At 52.4% G+C, this 27866-nt stretch overlaps 1 protein-coding gene across 1 annotated transcript; it reads left to right on the top strand.

Annotated features, from left to right (window-relative positions):
- On the top strand, positions 1-27866 carry PYGM (glycogen phosphorylase, muscle associated). The gene is made up of 19 exons (XM_033174478.1): positions 1-243; positions 7749-7850; positions 8014-8092; positions 8785-9020; positions 9912-10023; positions 11052-11134; positions 13148-13291; positions 13818-13910; positions 15356-15502; positions 16784-16947; positions 17171-17285; positions 18228-18329; positions 19949-20096; positions 21859-21917; positions 22332-22473; positions 23088-23295; positions 23751-23885; positions 26509-26575; positions 27301-27866. Exons 1-19 carry the CDS (start codon positions 1-3, stop codon positions 27451-27453), a joined length of 2532 nt encoding a protein of 843 aa, XP_033030369.1. The 3' UTR covers positions 27454-27866.

Raw genomic sequence — 27866 nt, 5'->3', positions numbered from 1 at the left:
ATGTCTCGGCCACTGTCCGACCACGAGAAGCGCAAGCAGATCAGCGTGCGGGGCTTGGCGGGCGTGGAGAACGTGACGGACCTGAAGAAGAACTTCAACCGGCACCTACACTTCACCCTCGTCAAGGACCGCAACGTGGCCACCCCGCGCGACTACTACTTCGCCCTCGCCCACACCGTCCGCGACCACCTCGTCGGGCGATGGATCCGCACCCAGCAGTACTACTACGAGAAGGACCCCAAGGTGGGAGAGCCCGTCTGGGGAGGAGGAGGAGGAGATCAAAGGAACGCGGGAGGGGGGAGAGGTCCGGAGGAGAGGGAGGGGCTCGTGGCCCCCAGCCGAGGGTGGGACCCTGCGCCCATAGGAGTCAACTCCTACGGGCCGAAGTTATTTCACCCCCCTCCGAAAAAAATTGAGTCCCCCCACAAGTTGATGGGTAGTATCGGTGAGCCCCGTCATGTGATCAATATACGGGGCGGTGCTTACTCCCCCCCCTTATTTTTATTTAAGTTGGCGCCCCTACCTCGGCCGGTGGAGGGGTGTGGGTGTCCGCTCAGGGTTCCCCCCCCCCCAAAGTCGGTTGTGGGAGGGAGCAAGGAGTTTACTCCGTTCCTTCAATGAGAATAGACGGTGACCTGGGAGGAAGGGTTGGGGGGGATACTTTTTTGGGGGGGGTGCTCCTTCAAGTACTGTCTGTGGAGCGTCTGCCTCCTGCCTGACCTTTCACACTCCATCGCCTTCTTCAAACTGGTTCAGCCTCCCCCCACCCCACCCACCGCGCTCCTCCCGGTATCTTATTCCGGACCCACCCCCCTCCAATGCCCTTTGCATGTCTGGGTTCCAGCAAGCTCCGGCCTCTCGCTCCCAGTGGCTCCGGGTGTGGAAGCTGCCCCTCCGGAGGGCGGGGCGACAGGGGAGGCGGGGTGTCCAAGCCAGTCTTCGTTCGGGGGTATTAATAGCTGCTTAAGACGCTTCCTCGCCACCTGCTCCCATCCACGGGTCAGGATGAAGGGTCAAAAAGCCCTAAGACACCCACCTGAAACTTGGAGGGCAAAACCCCTTATGCTTGGGGGTCTGTTAGGGGGAGAACTTCTGCATGCCAAGCAGGTGTTCCACCCCAAGGCTCCAGCCCTTCGCTTGAGCTTTGCAGGCAGAAAGTCCTCAGGTGGCAGGTGAGGGAAAGGAATACAAACCACACACACACACACACACAGTTTCCACCTAGTGGTATTCAGAAGCATTGGTGCCTTCCGCCATCATGGCTAGCAGCCATCAACAGCCCCCCACTAAAGTAATATGTCTACTCCTCTGTTAAAGTCATCCATGTGGGTGGACGTCACTGCCTCCTGCAGCGGGGAGTTCCATAGTTTATGTTCTGTGTGGATCACTAACAGGGCCGTCTTAAGCCTATCCTGCGCCATGGTGCAGGGATCTCTCCGGCGCCCCCACGCCCCCCCCCCATCCTTTGGCAAACAGCGCCCGCTCGGGACCCCTCGTGTTCCTTCCCCCGCCCCGCGCCCTACTCCAGTCCTGCGCAGCGGCAGGCTGGAGAAGCGTTCAGAGGAGCAGCAGTCGCCAGGGATCGTGCCCCACTCGGGACCCCTTGGGTTCCTTCCCGCCGCCCCGCGCCCTACTCCAGTCCTGCGCAGCGGCAGGCTGGAGAAGCGTTCAGAGGAGCAGCAGTCGCCAGGGATCGTGCCCCACTCGGGACCCCTTGGGTTCCTTCCCGCCGCCCCGCGCCCTACTCCAGTCCTGCGCAGCGGCAGGCTGGAGAAGCGCTCAAAGGAGCGGTGGCTGCTGGGGATCGTCGTGCCTAGCCCAGGACCCCTCAGGCTCCTTCCCGGCTGCCCCACGCCCTACTCAGGTCTTGCGCTGGAGTAGGCTGGAGAAGCGCCCCGATGACCAATTGCGGCGCTGAGAGAAGGGGCGGCCGCCGGGGATCACGCCTGCCTCCCAAGCGCACACCAGCCGCAGAGGGGCGGACAGAGGGAGGGAGGGCTGCTCACTGCACGCCCGGCTCGCCGCCACCGATCGCCTCCTCCTGCCTTCAGCCTTCTCCCTGGTGGCGGGCGAGCGGGGGATAAGGGGGCGTGGCGCTGGAGCAGCGCGGGGCTCTGCGCGCCCTTCCAGTGCTCCCGGGACGGGATGCGAGGGCGGCCAGCTCGCAGCCCGCCTGGGAGTGGCATGGGCGGCAGAGGCTGTGCTGCCGGCGCATGAGCGCCCGGCCGCCAGCCCGCCCGTGGGGGCGGGGGCGGGTTGGGGAGGGGGGCGCCCGGTATGCCGGCAGGCTCGCGGGGGCGCCCCTGGGGGGCCTGGCGCCCTGGCGCGCCGCGCCACTAGCCCCTATAGGTGAGACGGCTCTGATCACTAAGCCGACCTGGCTTCAGGTTCAAAGACCAGGTAAAACAGCCCCCCCTCCTTCCACTAACTTTCATTCCGAACACCCAGGTGCATTTGAACATCCAGGAGATCTGCCCCACCCACCCCAATTTCAGCCTTCCAGGGGCCCCGGGAGGGTTGGGGTGGGGTCTCCAGGTATCTGCCTCCCTCTCTCTGCATCACAAAGGGATGGGCCTGGCCAAGGGAGGCAGCTCCTTCCCCTCCTTTTTAAATTTAGCCCAGCCTGACATTTGCTGTGAACTTTTGCCATTTAATTTCGGGATAGGCCTGTGTCAGCAGCACCAGGGCTCCCGAGGAAGGACACCAGATACAGCTGGCAGCAGCAGACCGAAGATGGGCCGGTCTCGGCTTGCGGAGCTTCGAAAGGTCAGCCGGCTGGTGGAGGAACAGCAGCAGCAGCAGCAGCAGTGGTGGGCCTTGTGTTCTGGTTCTGGATGGGTACCTGGCCGCAGGTCCCTTTCCTTTGTGATGTCTCCTTGCCTGCTGCCCATTCCCAGCATCTGTGGCTGAGTCCCAGAACGTAAAATCAAAGAATGTTCAGAGTCTGAAGGGGGGTCTGGGAGGTCATCCAGCCCAACCCCCACCTCATCGCAGGGTGCAAGCTGGACTTTGGCATCCCTGGTGGCTGGTTGCCCAGATTCTGCTTAAGTAGCTGTAGCAAAGGCGAGGAAGGGAGAGGGAGCACTCACGACCCCCTGAGGCAAGGCTGCCCCACTGACCGAGAGCTCTTCCCATTAGGAAAGTTCCCTTGATGTTTAGCCAAAACCTGCTCTTTCCCTGCAATCCCCACTCTTTGGTTCACACCTGCTAGCTCTCCGAAGAAACCCAGATTGTGCTCCCCACCCCATTTACAGAGAGGGGTTTAAGAATTAGAGATGTACGAAACAACAAACAATAGGAGTGGCTCTGAGAATGCTCAGAGTGCCGCAGTCATTTCTGAGGACATGGATTCATCTGGAGTGAGAAATGCCAAGGGGGCTCGATCCCACCCAGACCTCATCAGGTGACCGGCCCTGGATTCTGGCTCTGCTCATTCCAGCTCTGTGGAGGAGGCTGGGTCTCATCTGCCAAGCAGTGAGAAGTCATTCTCACGGAGCCACGATGCTGCTGCTGCTGCTGCTGCTGCTGCTGCTGCTGCTGCTGCTGCTGTTGCTGCAGTAAATTTACACTGATTCTTACTTTAAGTTGAGGACCGTAGTGGTCAGAGGACAGGAGAGATTTTGCTCCAAACCTCTACTCAGTCACTCTGCCCACTGGGCAACCTTAGTCTCTCTTTTAGCCTAATCTCCCTTATAGGGTTGTTGTGAAGATAAATTGAGGGAGAACCCTGAAAACTGCCTTAAGCTCAATGGAGAAAAGGCAGAATATAAATTATTATTATTATTATCAGTAGTAGTAGTAGTAGTAGTAGTAGTAGGGAGCCTGCAACAAAATGTTGCAGTGTGGCATGTGCTGCACTTCAGGGTTCCAGCCGATCAGCTCTGCCATCTTCCAGCACGTTCTCTTTCCTTCCTCTGGGTCCGCCCTCCCTCCAATAGCATTCTGATTATATCATGCACAGTTCTTAATTTGGCTGTGGTTATGTTTGTTTCTTTGTTTTTGTTTTTGCAGAGTGGGGTCTCCAATAAATGTTTTCTGTACTTCTGCAAACTTTGCATTTCCCCAACCCTGCAGATACTTTGGACGGTTGGTGCCCTTTTGATTATGTAAGGGTCCATACCCAGAGAAATCAAGCTAGCTAATAGTATCTGCGGTATACGTGTGCATTCAAGCAGGGCTGAACTCCTTGGAGGAGCGGTAGGCTGTAGATCACATGTATAAATAAATAAATTAGTGCTGCTAATGGTTAGTAAGACGTGGTAGTAAGCCTGGGCAAACAACCAAGTTCCCTTAGATGGAGCTTCCTCTTGAGGGGATGGGTATTTTGAAAGCACTCAGCTGGAGAATGCCAAGAGTTGGGCTGGTGGCAGGATGTCCTGTCCCAGGCATTGACCACACTGGGAATCCTGCTGTTCAGAAATGTTTCTGGTCACACATTTAGTGTGGGGGAAATGATCTGCAATGAGCACTTTAAGTGGAGCGGCAGAATATGTGTAGGAGTAGGAAAGCAGGGTGCCTCTGGGCATGTACAGAGTGCCTGTTTCTCCCCTGGCAGCACCAGCAAAGTCCTCCTACATTCAGTCCTCAGCCTGGGCTTACGTGCTAGCGCATGTGCCTAGGGCTGCAGCCTGAGTAACTCTATCCAGTTCCCAAAATATCCAGGAATCAAGATTAGGATAGCTTTGCAAATAAACTCACATTTACTAGTATTGCCTGCTTCTCTGCCGCTGACCTGTGTCAGCCAGCCAATGAAAAGCAAACTAAAACTATTTCGCCCCCCCCCCCAAAGAAAATGTGCCCTGAAAGAGAACAGGCTTATCAGGAGGTGGGATCTGCTTGCCAAACTGAAGTCCCTCCAACAATGCTGACACAATACTACATAAAGAGAATATATTGATGTGGCGTTTTCTAAAACTTCAGAGAGCTTTCCTTACATCATCTTCATCCTTATAACACCCTTTCCCAGTCCACCCCTGTTGTTCCCCTGCATGTGGGCTGAACCTAGCCATGAATGGTTGACCCCCCAGGTACCATGTGGCCGAGTGTCCTACCTCACAGAGGACAGTCCTCTTCCAAGTTCTGTTTAAATATAAAAGAACTGCAAGAAGGGAGAGCAGAGGGTGGGTGGAGGCCTTGAAGCCAGTGTGGCCTAGTGGTTAGAATGTCTGATTGGGACCTGGGAGGACCAAGGATCAATTCCCCACTCAGCCATGAGAAGTAATAATAATAATAATAATAATAATAATAATAATAATAATAATACCCTGCCCATCTGGCTGGGTTTCCCCAGCCACTCTGGGCAGCTTCCAACAAAATATTAAAATACAGTAATCCATCAAATATTAAAAGCTTCCCTAAACAGGGCTGTCTTCAGATGTCTTCTGAAAGTCTGGTACAGTTAATTGTTTATTTCTTTGACATCTGGTGGAAGGGCGTTCCACAGGGCGGGCGCCACTACTGAGAAGGCCCTCGGCCTGAAGCTCTGTGGGGAGTGACCTTGAGCTCGGTCACTGCTTCTCAGTCTAACCTACCTTACAGGGTTGTTGTTGTTGTGAGGGTTAAATGAGGAGACGAAGAACCATGTATGTCACCTTGAGCTCCTTCTGAAAAATAGTGGGATAGAAATGCAATCAGGGCTTTTTTTTCCAGCCAGAACTCAGTTCTGGCACCTCTCAGGTGGGTGCCATTGCCATGATAAGTGGGGTGTTCATGGGAGTTCCAGCACATTATTATTATTATTATTATTATTATTATTATTATTATTAACATAGCACTGAATGCAATATAGAGAGCATACCGAGCAGGCACATAGGCTGGCTGGTCTGTCATCGGTGAGGTGCATTACTTTTCTATGTAACTTATAATATTTCTAAATTAGCGCCTATAACATCCAAAAAGAGATGTTGCCTTTGTCTCTCTTTTTGCAATGCAGATGTGGCCACACAGCTACCGCCTAAGTTCCTGGTAGAATAGAGGGGAAATGTCAAGAGAGGGACCTGTAGCCCCTGCAGAAAGGGCCAAGCTTGATCCCTGGCATCTCCAGGGGAGAGTGGATAAGATGTCTGTGTGTCACCCCTGGTGGCCGAGGTGGACAAGCTGCCTGATCTGATACAAGGCAGCTTCCTGTGCTCCAGGGAGGGACCACTGGCACACAGAAGGTGCTGGGTTCAGCTCCTGGGTAGGGCTGGAAAAGACTTCTTTTTGTAAGGCTGGAGATCTGCTGCAAGTTTGTGTAGACCAGAGGTAAGCAATGTGGTACCTCCCATCAGCCCCTGAAAGCAGCACAGCCAATGGCCAGGGGTGATGGAAGCAGCGGCAGACTTTGGTCTTTCAAATTCCCGCAGCACCAAAATTTGGTGCCTCCCACCTATCACCTTCCGGTCTGCTCAATTCACTATGCTATAGCTGCAGCCCCCCCCCCCCGGCTCAGTGTCCAGTGCGGCGGAACTGGTCACACTGCCCTAAATCCGCCTCTGATGGGAGCTGTAGTCCAATAACACCTGCAGGTTATATGGGTCAATGGCATGACTCACTGTGTCCCTATGTAAACCAGCCTTTTATCCAAAACCTCGAGGACTGGAGCCTACTTTTTTCTTTTTTAGTTGGATCAGCCAATAGCCTGATTTGGTATAAGGCAGTTTAATAGGGGTTGTGTGGCTCACAGCTGCTGCTCTCAGCCAGTGGCACAGGCAGGCGTTATGTATTACAAATTTCAAATCATGAAACAGAAATGCAAATTGTGAAATAAGGCTGCAGTTCTAGACATACTTACCTGGGAGGATTAGCTGTGTTGATCACACTGAGTCTTTATTTCTGAGCCGACATTTGTGGAATGATACAGTCAATCTGGTATTGATGAGCTATAAAACAAATGGGCCATATCCGCCGAAGAAGAGGGCGCATCGTTATGCCAATAACAAAGCATTTTAAAGATAAGTGATTGTGCCCGTGCTTGCCCCCTGCACCCGATCCTTGACTTGCTTTCTCCACTGGCAGGTGGACCAGCTGCACCGATGTAGCATTTCTGCTGGTACACCAGGGAGTTCCATCAGTGTTTATTTCATGCCAGCGGCATATCTCAAGTGCCCCAAAGCAGTGGGGCTCTTCTGCAGATCCCCGGGGCCCCTCAGCAAGTGGGGAACAGGATCCTGCCTCCAGTCTTGACCACTCATACCCTCAAGGAATTTGCTTCTTCCCCCCTGCTTGGCAAAGTCTCGCTGCCACAAATGAGGCACAGTAAATTGACCAATGATGGTTTAGGCTTTGGTTCGCAGCAGCCCCCCCTGGAAAAGTGGGGCATGTTTCTTATGTCTTGGTGAAATAAGATACAAGAAAATGGTCACCCGGATATGTTACTGGGGATGATGTAAACTATTATGGAATTATTATATATGTGCAATTATATATCTATTCCCCCCCCTATGAATATTCCTTTCCACCCGTCACCTGTTTCTGGTACTAAGTTCTAGTTTAGGTTTCAAAAAGAGTTAAAAGTATCGTTCTGAATGCCATATTTATATTTATGGAACTAAAGAAAATCTATTGTGTTTCGAAACAACAGTCGAAGGCGACCAAGGCGCAACATCTTGTTCAATAAGAACAACGCAATGGTGATAAGAACAACAATCCAAATCTAATCCTCTCCGTGGGAGACGGCAACGCACAGTTTCTTCCCGTAAACACAACACAAGCTCACAGGTCCACCTTTGCTCCTCCCAAACTCCTCCTCAATCTTCTTCCTCTTGCAGCGCATCTATTACCTGTCTCTGGAGTTCTACATGGGGCGCACTTTGCAGAACACCATGGTCAACCTGGCCTTGCAGAATGCCTGCGACGAAGCTACCTACCAGGTTTGGGGACTGTCAAGGGGCCTGGGGTGTGTGTGTGGATAAGGTGGTTGGTGGTGATGGGCCAAGGAGGCTTGGGAGATTCCTGAGGCTGGGGGCTTCCCCCCACTCCCACCTGAGCTAATTCCACCCCCTCTCCGCTCCGCACCCTCCTTTTGTCCAACAGCTCGGCCTGGACATGGAAGAGTTGCAGGAGATCGAGGAAGATGCTGGCCTGGGTAACGGAGGGCTCGGGCGCCTGGCAGGTGAGCACCAGAGGAGGGGCTGCCACTCGGTAGCTGAGCCCCTGCTTTGCAAGCACCTCTCTCTCCCTGGCAGCAACTCCTGGTGGGGCTAGGATGACCATAGCCTTCCTCTTGCTGCCGAGGATCTTGGGAGCGCGCTCCTGTGTTGACGGTCCTCCTCCTCCTCCTCCTCCTCCCAACACGGCTGTCCCATGGAATCATAGAATGGGAAGGGACCCCGAGAGGCATCTATCCCAATCCCTGAAGGGCAGGAATCGCAGTTAAAGAACCCCTGACAGTGAAGGGGAGTCCGCCAGCTCCTGATGGAGTCCGTTCCACTGTTGAACAGCTCTTACTGCCAGAAAGTTCTTCCCAATGTTTAGTCGGGATCTCCTTCCTTGTCACAAGAGTCCACTGATTTGGGTCCTCTCCTCCGGAGCAGCAGAAAACAAGCTTGCTCCTTTTCACTTGTGTTTGCCAAATTGATTATTTTTTTGCCATTTTAGAATTTACTGACATATCCTGTAATGGTATTTCCAATGCTTTATATTTGGACACTTTTTGCTGTTAGCCGCTATAGGCCCAGCAGCCCGTTGTGGGGAAGTGGCATATATTTGAACTCAGCCAATCCATCCATTCTTGTGGAAGACCAAGAGGAATGCAGCCAAAGCTCCTTTGGCTCTGCTAACCCTTTCCTTTCCTTCTCCGACTAGCCTGCTTCCTGGACTCCATGGCGACCCTTGGCCTTGCGGCCTATGGCTATGGCATCCGCTACGAGTTCGGGATCTTCAACCAGAAGATCTGCGGGGGCTGGCAGGTGGAGGAGGCTGACGACTGGCTGCGCTATGGGAACCCCTGGGAGAAGGCCCGCCCAGAGTACATGATCCCCGTGCACTTCTACGGCCGCGTCCAGCATGACCAGGATGGCGTGAAATGGGTCGACACCCAGGTCAGTAGGAATGAGAGGAGGGTACTGGAAGGTGGGGGGTGGGTTTGCTTTGTGTTCTTGTGTTCTTATATGGCTTAACCGTCCTGTGACCTTCGGATGAAGGGTGGCATAGAAATTTAATAAACAATGATCATAAGGATTCTGCCTCCCTGGTCCAAATATGGGGGGGTGGGATGCTCAGATGTGCACAGATGTGCCCTGGTGTGGCTTGCAGAGGCCAGAAATAGTGCTGAGCTCACAGCTAGGGGAGCCAAGGCTCCTTTTGGGCCCTTGGCAAGGAGCTGAATCGGTGCCTGGAGAGACCATGGACCAAAAACTCAATAGGTTTGCTTTTTGTTGCGTTTCGTACTCTGCCAGTGACTTTCTCCACGGCCATCAGGGTCGGGTCTGCTCTGCTCTCTTCCTCCACTTCCTCCTCTATCGTCCTGCCTTCCTGCCTCCCTCCCTCCTTCCTTTCCCTTCTGCCTCCTTCCTCACTTCCTTGTTTTCTCCCCTTCCTGAAACTCTCGCCTGCCTGCTCTTTCTTCCCTCCAAGCCCTGCTGGTGCTCTGCCCACACTTTAAATAGCACCACCAGCCAACTGGGGAGGGGGCTCTACAGGGCTGCTCTGACGGCCCACACCAGCGGCCAGATTCCTGTGCCCGGAGCAGCCTGGGCAGTGTGCGGCCGAGTGATCGGGTGATCTCCTAGTCACTTCGAGCCAGAGTGGAGAGGTGCTACCTCTAGGTCCCCCACCTGCTCCTAGGCCCTCCTAGTCTCTTGCAGGAGTGGGGGGGTCTTGCTGCTGTGCCCCTCCTCATCCCAGGCAGCCTGATCAGGTTTGCTGCCTGCTGGTGGGTGCTCAGCAGGCAGCCCCAAGGCCAGTTCAGAACTCTCCCCCTTGCCTTGCAGGTGGTCCTTGCCCTCCCCTATGACACCCCCGTCCCCGGCTATCGCAACAACGTCGTCAACACCATGCGGCTGTGGTCTGCGCGGGCACCCAACGAGTTCAACCTGAAGGACTGTAAGTGGATTGCAAGCAGCAGTGGCCTCGTGTGGCTCAGCAGGCAGATCATTTGCTTGGCATGTGGAAGGTTCCCCCGGGTTCGCTCCCCACTGGCATCTCCACATGGGTCGGGGAATGTCCCCTGCCTGAAACCCTAGAGAGCCAGGGCCTGTAAGTGTAGAAAGTGGACCCGATGGGCTGACTCAGTGTGGGGCAGCTTCCTGGGTTTCAGGTCCGGAGAAAGTTGATAGAGGAAAAGTTTTTCCTTCCTTCCTAACACATTGGACATCCGAAGAAGCTGAATGTTGGATTCAGGGCAGATAAAAGAAAGCCCTCCATGGAGCGCATAGCTAAACTGTGGAACTCCCTGCCACAGGAAGCAGCGACGGCCACCAGCTTGGATGGCTTTAAAAGAGGATTGGGCAAATTAACGGAGGAGAAGGCTATCGATGGCTACTAGACAGGAAGCGCTTTCCTCTCTCACTCCGTATGTCTGTCTCTCGGTGTGTGTTTGGCTACTGACAAGAACTCTGCAGCATTTGTGGGCGCAGGCCACCCTTACAGGTTTCCTTGCACCTCACTTAGAGGAGGGGCCATCATAGCTCCGTGGCAGAGCACCTGCTTGGCATGCAGAGCCTCTGCTGGCATCTCTCCGCTTAAGAGAAAAGAACCGGGTGCCAGCAGGTAATCGGAAAGGCCTTCCTTCTTCCTGCCCGAGACAGCCCTGGCGCCATGCTCTGGGCTGGGTGACCTGCTCTAAGGTGGCTTCCCATCTCTTGGTGAGCTCACCTGCTTGGCATGCAGAAGGTTCTAGGTTCAGTTCCTACCACCAGGTCAGCCTGGGAAAGCCCCTGCTGGTCAGAGCAGGCAGCACTGAGCTGGCAGGATGAACAGGCTGACTTATAACCATAGAACTATAGAGTTGGAAGGGACACAGATGGTCATCTAGTCCAGCCCCCTGCAAGGCAGCTTCTGACTGCTTTGTATATAGCATTTGCCCCGTTTGAATAGATTGCATCCATCGGCTCTCTCCCTTTCTCTCCCAGTTAATGTTGGTGGCTACATCCAGGCAGTGCTGGACAGAAACCTGGCTGAGAACATTTCCCGGGTCCTGTATCCCAACGACAACGTAAGTTCTGTAATTTCAGTTTCCTGATGTGAGAGAGTTGTTCCAGAAATGTGCAGGTCTATTCAGGGAGTTGGGGGGGGGGAGACTAATGTAGAGGCTAGATTTGCATCCGATACCACACACGATGAGAGTGAGCAGAAGAAAATAAGGGTCTGAGGAGGGTTCTGAGCCCTCTTCTCCCACCTATGCTGGCTGGAGGACCAAGCCCAGGAGCTCCCAGTTTGTGGTCTCCAGTATTCTCTGGGACAGCCCAGGATAAAGTGGGGTGCCTCCCTGCATGCGTTAATTTACAGAGCAGCAGTGTGAGTGGGATGAGGGGGAGAAGGAGACAAGCCCTACCGTTGGACAGCATGAGGCAACCTCCCCAGGCAGCAGGCAGGGCAGCAGAGCTCCCCCCTCTTGTTCTTGAGCCCCCAGCCAGTCTTCTCTTGTGCCACCTGGTGTCAGGAGCTGGAGTCAGGAGCAGGTGAGCCTTAAAAAACACTTGGTGTCAGTGAAGTTAGCTCTTTATTGAAACGAACCAAAACAGCGCAGGCCTAGTGATCACAGCAACCCTTCCCAGTAGGTCTTGCCCCAATGAGGCAGTTGCAAGGACCGAAGGGCCCTGCCTTCCCACCACTCCCTATGTCTCCTCCTCCCCTCACCTTCCCACCACTCCCAGCAATCTGAGACTTATTCACCTTCTCTCTCTTCGCTCCGCCCTCTTCGTTTCTCTGTGTGTTCTGGGAGGAGGGGGGGGGAAGGGAGCTGGTTGCAGAAGAAGGGGGGAGACTCCCTGGAATCTTCAGCAGCCGGCTCTGGCCCTGCCTCTTGCCCAGCTTCCTCTCCTCTCCTGCCTCTGAGGCTGGATCTAGACACATCAAAAAAACGTTTCAGGAAAACACGTTGTAAACTTTATAGTGAGAAATCACGTTGCCGAAAGACGGAACAAATGCATTGTGAAACGGTTCACACTGTGAGCCCTACCTCCAAAGGTCTTTCTGTTTTCCACCTCTGTTGATGCTGTTTTGCCTGTTGGTAGAGTGGGAATGATGAGAACCCAGGACTCCTGGCTCCCAATAGGATCCTGGGCAGCACATGTCAATTTCTTGAGAGACGGTGGACAAATTTCAGAAGGGGAGCCCCCTGCTAGGGTTGCCATACATCCTTCTTTTCCAGGACACATCTCTTTTCTAGGTTTAGTTGCCACACGTCCCCTTTTCCCCGAACATGTCCTCATTTTCAGGAGTATAATCTGTCCGGGTGAATTTGTAAAATTTGGCAAAATGTCCGTTTTTTGTTTGTTTGTTTGTTTACAGTAGCCCAAGATTTTTTTTCTAGTGCTTTAGACTCTGATCTAAGCCACCCAGCTAAGCTAGGCTGCTGCAGAGAATCACAACAGAGCAGCATCTTAAACTAGCTACATACTGTATAAATCCCTTCTCTTGTGGCTGAACTAAAAGGACACTGGCTCAGCAACAAGATATTGGAGGAGGAGTCTGAGAGGGCAAGAGGTAACACCCCCCTGCCCTTAAGGAGAGTCCATATGTACAAGTAAAACAGTTTAATAAATTGTTCTGTGCACACGTATGTTCACAAAGATGTGAACATGAGCCCAAGTACTTTCATGTGGAAAGCGAGGGAGCAATATGTATTATTATTATTATTATTATTATTATTATTATTATTGAGTTGTTGCTGAAAGTTAAGAACATTGCTACTAGCAATATATCACAGCTTCTATAGCCTACATACGGTAGGAGTATTTGAAATGAGAGTCATCATAGCGAAGTAGAAGTCGGCAAATGTGTCCTCTTTTTTGCTCTTCAAAATATGGCAACTGAGTAGGTTGTGGGGCAGGGGAGTAATCTTGTGGTGTCTTAAAAACAGATGTGGCCTTTGCTCTTAAGTTGCCACAATGCTCATTTTTTGCCTATGGGAATGTGGGGGGGGGCCTCCCAGCAGTTACGCTTTCTTCCTCCCCTGCCTTCCTTGTGCTGACCTTTGGGGTCCCCTTGCCCCCCTCCCCCGCAGTTCTTTGAGGGCAAGGAGCTGCGCCTGAAGCAGGAGTACTTTGTCGTGGCCGCCACGCTGCAAGACATCATCCGCCGCTTCAAGTCCTCCAAGTTCGGCAGCCGAGATCCCGTCCGCACCTCTTTCGACGCCTTCCCAGACAAGGTAGCGGGGCTGGTTTCTCTGATGGGGGCTTGGAGTGCAGGCTGGCCTGGTTTTTTTGGGGCCAGCCAGCGTTGTTGTCAGTTGCCTGCCAATATCTCCTCCACGCCTGTTGCTGCTCCTCTCTGTCCCTTGGGCTCAGCAGAAGTGGCAGCCGGTGACAAGGATCGGCAGCTGGCCTCCCTTGCTCCCTCGCCTGCCTGTTTTCACTCAGCGGTGTGCAGAGGCCAGAGGGAGAGCCAGGTTCATCTGGAAATGGGGGGCTACCAGCAGTTACACTTCCTCCCTCCCCTGGGGATTCTGCAATGGGGTGGGGGCAGGGCTGGATTAACCATTAAGGCAACATAAGCATTGACCAAACTGCAGGAGGCAGTGAAGGATAGGCGTGCCTGGCGTGCTCTGGTCCATGGGGTCACGAAGAGTCAGACACGACTGAACGACTGAACAACAACAAGGCATCAAGGGAAGGGTGGCCTTGATTTCTCCAGTCTGACCTTCCTACCTGATTCTCTTTTCTTGCCTCCTCCAGGTTGCTATTCAGCTCAATGACACCCACCCCTCCCTGGCCATCCCAGAACTCATGAGGGTTTTAGTGGACGTTGAGAAACTGGACTGGGACAAGGTGAGGAGCTGCTGGACTCTAAGCAATGGTCGGTGCCCGGAGTAGGGTGGACGGATGCAGAAATCCTTCCCCGTGGAGCTTATTGATGTAAATAATGCCTAGCCCGCCTTTTCATGAGGCAGCTTATGACTATTTAAAAAGTCACAATGATAAAATGCATTTGTATGACCCGAGTGCTAAATGAAACGGGACCCAACAGCCAAAGGAAACTCTGACAGCAGGAAGAGGAATGTTATGTTAATGTTGTTGTTTATTTATGTGCTGCCTTTCAGGCCAAAACTCTGCCAGATACACACAAATACAGATACACACACACACACACACACACACACACACATGCAATCATGCAAATGCAAATGCTACAAACGATGCAAATTCAAAACCTTTCAGCAGTATAAAAACCAAACACATCAGTGTTTCTGCTAAAAAGCCAAAGAACATTCCCTACAAAAAAAAAAACATTCAGAGAAGACAAGAATATTTAAGCAGCATCTTCATCTTGTGAGGGTCCCAGGCAGGGGTGAAGCGAGGCCGGGGGGGGGGGGGAGCTGGTGGCCTTGGGTGGCTTGAGCACCCTCTCGCTCCAGCACACATTCTCTAAAGGAGCCCTGCGCCCGGCAAGTGAGGCTCGCTGGCAGGCAGGCAGAGATGGAGCCAGGCAGGTTTCCCATAGGAGGGACCCCCGGAGCATTGGCTCTTTCCTCATAATCCCAGGACAGCTCCTGGGGGCTCCTTGCAGCTGCTCCAGTGTGAGGGACAGGCTCTCTGGGGTGCTCAAAGAGTCCCTCTGCTTACCCCTTCCCCTTGGTAGCTCTGGCTGAAATGAAACCCTGGGAAAGCCTCAGGTCCAGCAATCCTTCCATGTGGGCAGAGAACCCACGAAATCAAAAGCCTGGTCAGGCCTGGACCAGCAGGACAGAAAGGGGTGTGGTGGGAGGGTGGCTTTACTTTGGGCTCCTTTCCCAACAGCCTTTCTGAAAAAACATTGTTGGTAGTAGCGGTATTGAAAGGGGTATATTGGCCTGTGCCCATGTCCTCCTGTTCCAGGGGCATGTCAGGGAAACAGGAGGCAGTCCTGTTAGAAACAAGCTTTTAACCGGAACTCCCTTTCACGGTTGTGCTCCTCCTCACCAGGGATACCCCAGGTGCTGCATTGTGGGGTGGGGTTCTCTTATCTGCTTTCTCCATCACTGTTTTCCGGTCCCTTTTGAAGACCCTGCAGAGGGACCGTCAATCAATCAGGCAGGCAGCAGAATCCTCCTGAGCTGGCCCGTCTATCTATCTATCTATCTATCTATCTATCTATCTATCTATCTATCTATCTATCATCATCTATCTATCATCATCTATCTGTCTATCTATATCTATCTATCTATCTATCTATCTATCTATCTATCTATCTATCTATCTATCTATCTATCTATCTCTTTCTCTGTCCCTTCTAGGCTTGGGATGTCACAGTGCGAACTTGTGCCTATACCAACCACACCGTCCTGCCAGAGGCTCTGGAGCGTTGGCCTGTCCACCTCTTAGAGACCCTTCTGCCCCGCCACCTGGAGATCATCTATGAGATCAACCAGCGCTTCCTCGATGTGAGTTCAAAAGCCCCAGGTGGGAGAGGAGGGAGGCCACGTGGGGTGGGGTGGGGTGGGGTGGGGTGGAGGGGGGGGTGAGGAGTCAGGAGCCTTCCCAGCACCCTCCACAGGGCTGGATGAACCATTAAGCAAAATAAGCACATGCTTAGGGCATCGAGGAAGGAGGGCACTGCAGAAATTCCCCGTTGCCGAATTTTTAACATGAACGGTCACAAATTTGCTCATCTGAGCATTCACTTTCTCTACTGAAGTATCTTAAAAAAATCCCAACAGAACAACTCTTGCAACAAAGCAGGCCGGATGATGACTTATCTCTGCTATGTATAGAAGCAGATGTGTGACGTAAGATTTGTTTTTGAAGATCTAATCAAAGATTTTGCAATTGGGGAAAAAACCAATTATTTTCAAATATAAGTAAAGTGCATGTACACAAACATTATTTTCCATCTTACTGTGGGTTTCATTTCATTTTATTTGAAAAATAAAAATTATATTTTGCAGGTTATTATTGTTCATATTTTGAAATAGGTATATAGGGGCACCAAAATCTTTAAGGTGCGTAGGGCCTCTAAAGGTCTTAATCTGGCCCTGGCCCTCCATCTCTCTCTGGGGAAGTAGCTCAAGGGCTGGGTAAGGAAGGCACCCCTCAGGACATTTCTAGTCAGCGCCTGAATTGTTGGGCAACAGAAAACTGGGGGGGGGGGCTGAATGAACACACTCCTATCCCCCCTGTTTTTGCATCTGTCCCTCCAGTAGCATTGTAAGAGCAAAGTGGTCCATGGGGAGGGGGGGGGGTTGGTTCCACTTCCTCTAATTCAGTCTTTCCTAGTGCTTTTTTCCCGGGGGGACGCAGGGGTTCACATACCCCTAAACATTTTGTGAATCTTTATACTTTTGTCCATTTACTGTATTTCTTTCCCCCGATCTGAACTATAAAATGGTGATTTTCTTGAGTCAAAATGAGAGTACCCCTAAACATTTTTTAAGAAGGAAAAAAAAAGCAGCACTGGTGTTTCCCAAACTTGGGTCTCAGGCTGTTTGTACACTACAGTTCCCACCACCCCTGATCACTGGTCATGCTCCCTAGGGATGATGGGAGTTGTAGTCCAGCAACAGCTGGAGACCCAAGTTTGGGGAAACCCTGCTCTAATTCAAACCCCAGTTCTGTTCTTGAAGTTTTGGGCTTGGAGCAGAGATGGTGGGCGGGGGGGGGGGGGTGGCCCTATAAATGGGAATGTGTGTTAACGTCTTGTCTGGGGCGCCCTTCTGTCCCCGCAGAGAGTCTATGCCAAGTTCCCCGGGGACCTCGACCGCATGCGCCGCATGTCTATGGTGGAGGAAGGCAGCGTCAAGCGCATCAACATGGCTCACCTCTGCATCGTGGGCTCCCATGCTGTCAATGGTGTGGCTCGCATCCACTCCGAGATCCTGAAGGCCACTGTGTAGGTACTCTGCCCCAGGACAGGCAGGCTTCGCCCCCCACTTTCCTTTCCTTTCCTTTCCTTTCCTTTCCTTTCCTTTCCTTTCCTTTCCTCTCCTCTCCTCTCCTCTCCTCTCCTCTCCTCTCCTCTCCTCTCCTCTCCTCTCCTCTCCTTGGATGGAGTTTTGGTCCATCCAATTCCACGAGTGCCTCTAACTGCAACTCTCCTCTTTCTCCTCCTCCAGGTTTAAAGACTTCTATGAGTTTGAGCCTCACAAATTCCAGAACAAAACCAACGGCATCACCCCCCGCCGCTGGCTGGTCTTGTGCAACCCAGGGCTGGCTGAAATCATTGCTGAGGTGAAGATGGGCAGGGCGAGGCCCTCCATGCCGGCTTTGCTGTTTTCCCCCATTTGGCCAAATGCAAAGTCTTGGAGGTTTCACTTGAAAAACGAACTAGGAATTTTGGGCCGGTCGGCTCCCACATTTGATTCACTTCCAAAAATATGGATGTTTAGTCTCTTCAATGGCATTTTAATGCAGCTTTCTCAATTACAGTTGGATTATGGCTGTGTGTGTGTGTGTGTAAAGGTGGAAGTATTGATTTTTGGAAATCTGTTAGATATAAAATGCCATTGTATTTCTTCTTAACTACCCCTCCACTTGGCATTACAGAATCAAATTAATTTTTGCATCCATGCCTTTGAGTTTGTGTGCTAGTTTTCTTCTGGCTTAAGGGACCCCTCCTCACGTGGAAGCCCAAATCGCAGATCAGGTGGCCATACTAGGGCTGCCATTAATTGCTGTGTTCGAAGAATTGTGTGTGCGTCTGTGTGGAATTTAACCCTTTCTCTCTCTGCCTCCCCAAAGACTGCTATTTGCATTTCAAGGGAAGCTTCTTCTCAGTACAGTATGCAGGTTTCCAAAACAAAACACGTTCCCATGGCACTCCTGCAATTAACTGTCACATCCCATTTGGTCCCGAGATGAGCTGGCTGTGGCTCTTACGTGGCAGATCAGAAAGACCCTCTGCATGATATGGCTTGGTGGTGCTTTCGATTATTACTTCACACCTTCCCTGATCAAAGCGTTGAAAACCAGGGATAGGCTTGGCCTTGTGTGAAGCCTCGGGACACTCGTAAATCTTACTGTTCGGACAGGAAGGGTGAGGGAAAACGGCAAGCACAGAGGGGAGAGGAGGGGGTGCCTCTCCTGGTTGCTGTTGCAGAGGGCGCGTGCCCCACACTCCACACTTCCTGGGGGGGCTTGTGGTGAGTTTTCTCTTCCCATTTCCTCCTCCAGCGCATTGGGGAAGACTACATTGCCGACTTGGATCAGCTGAAGAAACTCCTGAGCTTTGTAGAAGATGAAGGCTTCATCCGGGACGTGGCAAAAGTCAAACAGGTGAGGTATAAGGGGTCCATGGGCCAGGGATGGGCTGGTGGTAGTAGTTTGAAAAACGGTCGGGACTTGGGAGCTGAAAGGCCAAGCATTCAAGGCACACACAAGAGCTCAGGTAGACTGTGTTGCCCAAGGGAGGCTCAACTGCCAAGTAAGGAAGTCCTTTTATCCTCCTCCCTGCCCAGGACGAACCAATGGGCAACTGGGGTGGGTGGAGCCACTCTGGAGATTCCTTCCCTGGGAAGAAGATGCAGTTATGCAACCCACCACAAGGGGCCGTGGTCAGCAGTACCCTGACACTCTCTGAGCACATGTGTGTAAATTGTAACAAGCCTCTCACACCATGCTGGCGCCCAGAAGATCCCCCTCCTGCCTGTTTGGCGGACGGCCTCCTTTGCCAAGGGAGAGGTTGGGTTCTTTGTTCTTTTCAGATCCTTCACTGGAATTCAGTGGGAATCTGCTGATGCTCAGAGGTGAGGGTAGGGTGTTATATTGTTCCGGGAACCTTAGTTCTTAAAATAAATGACAAACACTGGATTTAGGAGAAATCAAGAGTAAGCATTTTATTGCTGAGCAATAGGTGCAGGGAGTCATCTCCAAAAGACTGGACATCAATCACAGGTATCCAAAGGTTTTTATAGATCCTTCAAACGTTACATATTCATATCTTGCATTAAGCATCAAGCCAATGAGCGTATGACAGCAACCCAGAAATCCAACCCTCTTGTCCTAACATCCTGACTCACTTGGGGACATAGGACACATGACATAACTTATCTTCTGCGGTCAGTCTGCCTAGCTAGATATTTCTGCTTGGCTCAGCTGTAACTCACAAACTCTTTGTAAGAAGCATTCCTTACAAGGTACAGTCTTAACGCATAAGCATACAGAATAAAGCAAAGGTGAGATTATATATCCATTCCAGGTTACAACAGGGTTGCCACCTGTCCTGTATAATATAGGATTGTCCTGTATGTCAATGTAAAATGCTGTGCCCTGTATTGATTCAATACAGGACGTAGTTCGTCACGTATTTCCATTTTGCTGATTCATATTCTCTCTCTCTCTCTTTTCTATTGCAAGACAATGGCGGCTGTTTTGGTTGCGTGATTTCGCACTGCCCTCCCCCCCCCCGGCCCCCAAAAGTACTTTTTTCCACACACACTGCCCACAAATGCACATTTGGAGGCAGTGCACAGAATTGTGGGCCTGGAAAAAAGCGATTTTTTTTGGGGAGGGGGGGAATTGCCCCGCAAAATCACATAAGATCATGTCAACCCAAATGGCCGCTGTGCTCTTTTGATTAAGAAAATGAGATGTCCTGGTCCAGACACTTCCGGGCCCCGTCCTGTTCTGTTCTGTATTTGGTGCCCCTCATAATGTGCCCCCCGCTATGGCAGAAGAGAGTCATTGGATAGGGGTTGGGGGGATGTAATGCAGTTTGAGAATCTGGAATCAAAAGTCTCGCTCCAGTAAGCAGCAATATCCCTTTTGTTAAATCAACTGATTTTACAACAGGATGAAACGATTTGGGCCCTGTGGGGTTTCTCTTGCATCCACAGTTGTGTTTGGGGGGATGGTCTGGGAAAACTCACACCCCTCTGCCTTCCCTCCCACATCAGGAGAACAAGCTGAAGTTTGCTGCCTACCTGGAGAAGGAGTACAAAGTGAAGATCAACCCCAACTCACTCTTCGATATCCAGGTGAAGAGGATTCACGAGTACAAGAGGCAGCTGCTCAACTGCCTCCACGTCATCACTCTCTACAACCGTGAGTAGGGGACTTTGCCTATTCTGACCCCCTTGATGTCCCCCTCCCCTGGGGAAAGTGGGGACACCCACCCACAAACTCTTAATTTTGTTGGGACACCCACCAACAAACTCTTAATTTCCACATTTTGGGACTGGTTGGGATTAGGGTTGGGAACTGGCGGCTCCACTTTGATTCCAGCCACCAGGGAGGGGGCTGAGTTGAGTGGTCACCAGCCCCCTCCTCTCCTGGAAGGGCTGAGAAGGGGGGCGTGTGTGTGCTGTAGAGAGAAGGAGAGGCAGGAGCAGTGCTATTTTTCTAGAAAAAGAGGTGCCTGAACTCACCATGAAAGCCTCACTTGTTCTCTTATACAGTTGTACCTTGGTTGTCGAACTTAATCCGTTCTGGGAGTCCGTTCGACTCCTGGAACTGTTTGAAAACCAAGGTGTGGCTTCTGATTGGCTGCAGGAGCTTCCTGCACTCAATCGGAAGCCACGTTGGACGTTTGGCTTCCCAAAAACGTTCGCAAATCGGAACATTCACTTCTGGGTTTGTGGTGTTCGGGAGCCAAAATGTCCAAGTACCAAGGCGTTCGAGAACCAAGGTACAGCTGTAATGGCAATGGCGCCCACCTGAGAGATGACAGATCTGAGTTCTTGTGAGTTCCAGCTGAAGAAAAAAAAGCCCTGGGCAGGAGCAGTGGGCAGGTGGGTGAATCCCATGGGTCCCATTCTGCCTCTCAGGACCAGACTGGATGTCTTCCTATTTTATTTCATTGTAAGCTGTTTTAAGACAACTTTTTTTTGTCAACAGCGAAAGAAATAATAATCATGTTGATGACATCCTCGCATATAATGTGCAGTGGGACACGGGTGGCAATGTGGTCTAAACCACCGAGCCTCTTGGGCTTGCCGATCAGAAGATTGGCAGTTTTAATCCCCACGATGGGGTGAGCTCGTGTTGCTCTGTCCCAGCTCCTGCCAACCTAGCAGTTCGAAAGCATACCAGCACAAGTAGATAAATAGGTACCGCTGCGACGGGAAGGTAAACGGCGATTCCGTGCACTCTGGCTTCCACCACGGTGTTTCTGTTGCGCCAGGAGTGGTTTAGTCATGCTAGCCCCATGACCCAGAAAGCTGTCTGTGGACATACGCCAACTCCCTTGGCCTGAAAAGCGAGATGAGTGCTGCAACCCCATAATCGCCTTTGACTGGACTTAAATGTCCAGGGGTCCTTTACCTTATTTTAATAATGTGCAGTGTTTCATTGTTTTAAAAATGTGGAAAGAATTAGCTGAAGCGGGGGCTGATGAGTGCTTGCCCAATACATTTTGATGCCTGCACAATTTCATGTGCAGAAGTTGGCTCAGCATTGTCTGGGAAGCACACACAAACACATACACACTGATACTGTCCTCCAACACTGGCTACAGCCAGTGGGTTCAGGCGAACTGGCTAGGAAGGCTTCCACCAGCACTTTGTGCCTGGGAAGTTAATTAATGCTGTCATGTTAATTAATGGGGGTTATGGGAAGGCTGGTTTCTCCTCTCCCCCTTCTGTGGCCCTAAGCCTCTCCTTCCCCAAAGCTGGGATGGGGCAGCGCCAGAGAGGGCCTCCTTTACCTCCTTTCTGCTGCCAAGCATTAGAGGGAGAGTTTGGGCAACCTGGTGGAATCTGGTGTGGGGGCATTGCAGGGGTGGGGTGGGGGCATTGCAGCTCCCTGAATCTGGGGCAGGAGGTCCCAGAAGGTCGTTGCTTGTTTCAGCTTTTTCTCCTTCTTGCAGGGATCAAGAGGGAGCCAAACAAACATTTTGTGCCACGGACAGTCATGATTGGAGGCAAAGTGAGAGCCATGAGCGGTGCAGGGTGGGGGTGGCAAGTTCTGGGGGGGATTGTTGTGTGAGTGAGGGTGGCAGGTCTGGAGAGGGGTGGGGCAGATAGGAAGGAAAGGGTTAGTTGGCGCCTTGTATGCCCCCTTCCTGCAACTCCTGCAGCCAAGCCGGTGCCAAACGTCTTTCTCTGCCTTCCTTTGACCACACCAACGAGTCTTGTCGTCTAGGCAGCCCAGGTCAGGACCTCCATACACCCTGCCCAGGCTTGCGCCCCAGGGAGGTCCCTTTGGCGCTGATAAGGCAGCAGTTTGTTCACCCGCGGAGGCGCACTCCATTGTCTCTCAAGACAGGATGGATGGCAACAAGAAATTTTGGCCCGTTTCTCCCACCTGTTACGGTCATCTTAAATCTTCCCTTCGCCATAGGCTGCCCCCGGCTACCACATGGCCAAGATGATCATCAAGCTCATCACATCCATCGGGGACATTGTCAATCACGACCCCGTCATCGGAGATCGACTCAGGGTCATCTTCTTAGAGAACTACCGTGTCTCGCTGGCTGAAAAAGGTAACTCAGGGGCCAGGGTGGGCTTGCGGGATTCTGTCAGCTGACCAGCTTCACCCCTCCTGGGCTCACCTGGGGGTCGAGATGTCATTATGCTTTTAAATTTGCAATGAAGGCTTCTGCCTGAAATGCTCACCGACACATCGCAATGCATATTTTAGAAATGCATTCATCAAGATAAAAAAAAAATTCAATATGTTTTGTGATAATATATTTGAGTACAAATTTTTTATTTCGTAAAAAAATTGTACACTGCTTGATGGTTTTTTAAAACAATCCTCAAAGTGGTTTCGATGAAAAAGATGGAAATTATCATTAAGAAATTTTTTTAAAAAGTCTTTAAAAGTTTCAGAAAGTTGAAGTAACAAAACAGATTAAAATCTGCATTGATTTTCTAAAAAATAATGTGGATTGAAAATAACCACCACACACACACAGAAAATTTGCAGATGGGATGTGCAAACATAGCGGGATGGAGTTCTTATAAATGAGCCCGTCTGTGATTGACATAGGCTGGAAAGGAGAAAGATCTGCCCATCCCTTGGGTGGGCTCCTCCTGTCCCTTCATGACAACACCAGGGCTCCCCACTGAGCCCCCCCTCCTGCTTCCCCTGCAGTGGTCCCTGCCACCGACCTCTCGGAACAGATCTCCACAGCGGGCACAGAGGCCTCTGGCACCGGGAACATGAAGTTCATGCTGAACGGGGCACTGACAATTGGCACCATGGATGGTGCCAACGTGGAGATGGCCGAGGAGGCTGGCGAGGAGAACTTCTTCATTTTCGGCATGCGGGTGGAGGACGTGGACGAGCTGGATAGGAAGGGGTGAGTGTGCCAGTCAGGGGTTGCTCATTCCGGGCCTTGTCAACCTTCCTTTGCTCCTGGGCTTCTTCTGCACGGCCTTCTGGCCTTTGCTGCGATTTCGAAGTGCTCAAAGGGGCCGTACCATGAGGGCAAGGAGGCAAAGGCCAGCCCTGTTGTTACAGATTTAAATGCCTATATAGTTTCAGACCCATCTTAGTCCAGCTCCCCTCTTTCCCACAGTGACCCCTAGTTGCTCCTGGGAAGGCTATGTAGAAGATGAGCACAGTAGGCCTCTCCTGCCGCTGTTCCTTAGTGAGCGGTCTTCAGGGTTAGACTGCCACTGGTGCTAGAGGTGCCACAGCCACCACTGAAATCATTATCCTGACCTAAGAACATACGGAGGGCCTGGGAGGGTGTGGATACTACACACGCTCTGAATTAAATTGTGCCCTTTCTCCTCACCCCCTGCCCTGCAGCTACTGTGCCAAGGACTACTATGACCGCATCCCTGAGCTGAAGCAAGTTATTGACCAGCTGAGCAGTGGCTTCTTTTCTCCCAAGCAGCCGGACCTCTTTAAGGACATTGTCAACATGCTCATGTATCATGACAGGTGAGACGGCTGGGCATTGGGGGGGGGAGGGGAGTGCTGCTGCCTTGCTTGCCTCTGGAGGCCTCAGCGATGCCAAATTATTCCATTTTGTCTCTTTTTGTGGTGCCTCTGCTGCTCAAGGTGTGCCTCGCCCTGTCCGCCCCACAAACAAACGAAACGAATCTGGCCTGGGCACTGATCACGAGGCATCCTTTCCCATCTTTTGAGAGAGGGAAGCTTCAGGACCAAACACTCCCGATGCTCACTCAGGGGTGGGCAAGATCTCAATCTCCCCTGCCCCTTCATGGGCCAGATTCAACAGGTGTGGACTTGTAAAGTTGGAAGGGACCACGAGGGTCATCGAGTCCGACCCGCTGCAATACAGGAATACTTTTGCCCAACGTGGGACTCGAACCCATGACCCTGAGATTAAGAGTCTCGAATCCATGACCCTGAGATTAAGAGTCTCATGCTCTACCAACTGAGCTATCCTGGGAGGACCACCCACCTGATGTAGCAATGAGGTCAGACTTCAAAGCAGTGGTGGTGTGTGAGGGGTTGCCAGGAGTCCTGGATGCTCCTTTTGAAGTCCTGCCAGCCAGCTGGCTTCCTGCAGGGACTGGCTGTGGGCTAAGAGTTGCCCACAGGGTCATGTAGCCAATCTGGCTGTGTCTCTGCCTGCCCCACACCTGCCATTACCTGTAACTTTTTTTGGGGGGGGCAGAGGTGTGTGTGTGGAATAGCAAGAGGCTGCTCACTCCTGGGCTTAATGCTTAGAACCAAAGTGTGTGTTTTTTGCCCATCTAGTCCAGCATCCTGTTTTGCCTAGTAACCCAGCAGATGCCCCCCCAACAGAAGCCCCCAAGCAGAACCCGAGTGCCACAGCCCCCTTTCCTCACTTGTGATGCCCAACTGGCATACAGAAGCCAGTGGATTTGCTTAATCCTCTTTTTGTTCAATTCCACTGTGCCTTTTGGGGAAAACTTTTCACCTTTCGTTTTAATTGCAGGCATGGGTTGTGGCACGTGGGGAGGGGAGGGGGATCCTTATTGGGACAAAGATTATCCTCCCCCCGCCCAAAAAGTGGCTATGAAACCTTTTTTTTTCTAAGCTCATGTTGGGTAGGGGTGAAGTTTTGTCCCTGGCATGGCTGGGAAGAGAGAAGCTTCCTCTCCCTCTATTCTCTGATCTCCAATAACAGTCCGTCTGTCCGTCATCCCCCCATGCACCTACAACTACCGGTAATTAAAAAAGTGAAAAACTGCCATCTCCTCTAGGTCTTCTGTTAGGGCCACTATTTGCCCAGCAGGTGGCAGCCTAAAGTGGCACTGGCTGGCTGAGGGAGGTGGGAAAGAGCAATCCCCTCCAAATCCCGTTCCTGACCTGATGTTTCATCTCTCCCTGCACTGGCCCTCCATGGGTGTGGAAACTGTTCATGGCTTACACTTTCCTGTAGTTTTAACTCCTGGGATAGCTCAGTTGGTAGATCCTTAGAGTATTGATCTCAGGGTCGTGGGTTCGAGCCCCACCATGGGCAAAAGAGTCCTGCATCGCATCGGAGATAAGTGACCCTCATGAGCCCTTGCAATTCTACAGTTCTATGATTCCACAGGCTTTGCTGGGATTTGCTGGGTGCAGATTGTCAGCTTGCAGGATGTACTTTGGATTCTGTGTGTGTGTGTGGGGGGTCATTTTGTGGCTGCTCCTGTTACCCTAGTGGCTGTGTGTGTTTAACACTGTGTGTGGAGAGAGAGAGAGAGAGAGAGAGAGAGACTGTGTGTGTGTGTGTGTGTGTGTGTGTTACTGTGTGTGAGCAGAGCCGTCTTAAGGGGATCTGCCGCCCTGACGCGGCTATCCCTCCGGCGCCCCCGCCATGCCGCCTCTCCGCCGCCTCCGTCCCGCGCTTGCCGCCCCTTGGGAGGGGGGTGGGCGAGCGGGGGATGAGGGGCGTGGCGCTGGAGCGGCGTGGGGCTCTGCGCGCCCTTCCAGCGCTTCCGGGATGGGAGGCGAGGGCGGCCGGCTCGCGCTCCCGCGCGCAGCCGGGCAGCTCGCGCTCCACGCGCAGCTGGACGGCGCGGCGCGGCTGGGCAGCTCGCGCTGCATCGGGCGGGCGGCCGGCTGCGCGCGGGGCGCGAGCTGCCCGGCTGCGCCGCGCCATCCGGCTGCGCGCGGGAGCGCGAGCCGGCTGCCCTTGCCTCCCGTCCCGGAAGCGCTGGAAGGGCGCGCAGAGCTCCTGTGCTCTGCTGGGCAGCCAGAGGGCGTGGCGTGGCCGGCCAGCTCCCTTGCCGGGAGTCAGAGGGCGCTGCCGGCAGGCGCTGCCAGCGGGGCTGGAGGGCGGAGGCGCCCTCCAGGCCATTGCGCCCTGGCGCGCCGCGCCACCAGCCCCAATGGATGAGACGGCTCTGTGTGTGAGACTGTGTATGTGTGTGTGTGCGCGCAAGCGTGCTCAGAGGCAAGAGGGCGGCAGGGACAGCACTGGAGGTGTAAATGACTATCGGACTTTGAAAAGCTGGTACCACTGGATCAAGCCCATCAATTATGTCAGATTAATTAAATGAAAGAGTTTTAACTGGATTTTGAATAAATGTGTAATCGATCATAACTGCTTTGAATTGTCTTGTTATGCTTCTCTCCCTCCCTGTAGGTTCAAAGTCTTTGCCGATTACGAGTCCTACATCAAATGTCAAGATAAGGTCAATGCTCTTTATAAGGTGAGGCAGTGCCCCCCCACATGCCCAATGGTGGTGGGATGGGGACGGCGTTGGTGCAAAAGGACCGTTGCCGTGTGCATGCGTGTTTCATAGATCAGGTGTCAATGCCAGACATGTTGAATGACAGGGGAGCCAAGCAGTCTTGAGCAGACCTCAACCGTTGCTCTCTGACTCTCACTCCAGCCTCCTGCTTAGTATCTCCCTTGCACAGCTCCTAACTCCAGTCCAAAAACCCTACCCTAAAACACTGGCGTTGTCTTTCAAACTGGCTCTCAGTGGAGGGAGGGAGTGTCATGCACTGGTTGGACACAAGAGGAATGGTGGGGGGAACCCCCAAGGGAAGAAGGTTCAGAGCCCTGGGAGTGGTGGTGTGATGGCAAGGAGAGGTCAGAGGGAGAAGACTGCAAAGAGGCGACAGGGCTTAGTGAGCTGGGAGAGTCAGTGGCAGAGAGAAGTCCAGAATCAGAGGCAGAAGATGAAGCAGATGAATGGGAGGAGGGAGGCCAGGCGGCAGAGATGATTAAATTCTAACACCTATTAGACCCAGGACTTTAGGGTGTCTAGCACCCACAAACTCATAACAATGCGAATCCCAACTTTAAAAGGAAATCCTCATAGCGGAACCTCTGGCCCCTAGAGCTGGTCCTCTCCAGTGGCTTGGGAACACATTGGCAGAGGCTCCCTTCTTCCCTCTCATGATTCGCTGCTTTGATCTCCATCCTCAGAACACCAAGGAGTGGACCAAGATGGTGATCAGGAACATTGCTTGTTCCGGAAAGTTCTCCAGCGACCGCACCATCGCCCAGTACGCCCGTGAAATCTGGGGTGTTGAGCCCAACCGCCAAAAGATCCCCGCCCCTGACGAGCCTCGGGAGTGAAGGAACCCCCCCCCTCGTGTGCCATCAGCAACTTCAATGGGGCAGCTCAAGATCAATGGGTCTCCCACCCCACTTTTTTCATCCGGCTCCAAATGTACAATCACCTTTTCTTGTAGGGGGAAGGAGGTCAAAGGAGGAGATTGTTTTTCTGTCTAGGTTCCCCCTCTCCCCATTTTAGAACCTGCCCCTTAGGAGCTGTGCCAGGCAATTCAGCCCATTGCCCCTTCTCCCCCCCCCTTCCTGCCATGCTCTGCTATTTATTGTAAGGGGGATCCACACCTTGGTTTTACAACCCATCTCTGCTCCTGAAGCCCCCCTTTTGTTCAAAGGGTGAGGGGTGTCCATGGCTCCCCTGCTTTTTAAGGGGGCTTCTCTGTCCCATTTTTATCCTCAAGGGATGTATTGCTGGGCAG

The sequence above is a fragment of the Lacerta agilis genome, chromosome 17, assembly GCF_009819535.1.
Source record: "Lacerta agilis isolate rLacAgi1 chromosome 17, rLacAgi1.pri, whole genome shotgun sequence".
In the NCBI taxonomy this organism is placed as follows: Eukaryota; Metazoa; Chordata; class Lepidosauria; order Squamata; family Lacertidae; genus Lacerta; species Lacerta agilis.
The sequence above is the reverse complement of the archived record's forward strand: the minus strand, read 5'-3'. Positions and strand labels throughout refer to the sequence as shown.

Coding starts and splice junctions, on each gene's coding strand:
- PYGM (XM_033174478.1), top strand. CDS start 1: ATGTCTCGGCCACTGTCCGACCACGAGAAGCGCAAGCAGATCAGCGTG. Junction 7,851..8,013: donor GCGACGAAGCTACCTACCAG/GTTTGGGGACTG, acceptor TTTGTCCAACAG/CTCGGCCTGGACATGGAAGA. Junction 17,286..18,227: donor TGGCTGAAATCATTGCTGAG/GTGAAGATGGGC, acceptor TTCCTCCTCCAG/CGCATTGGGGAAGACTACAT.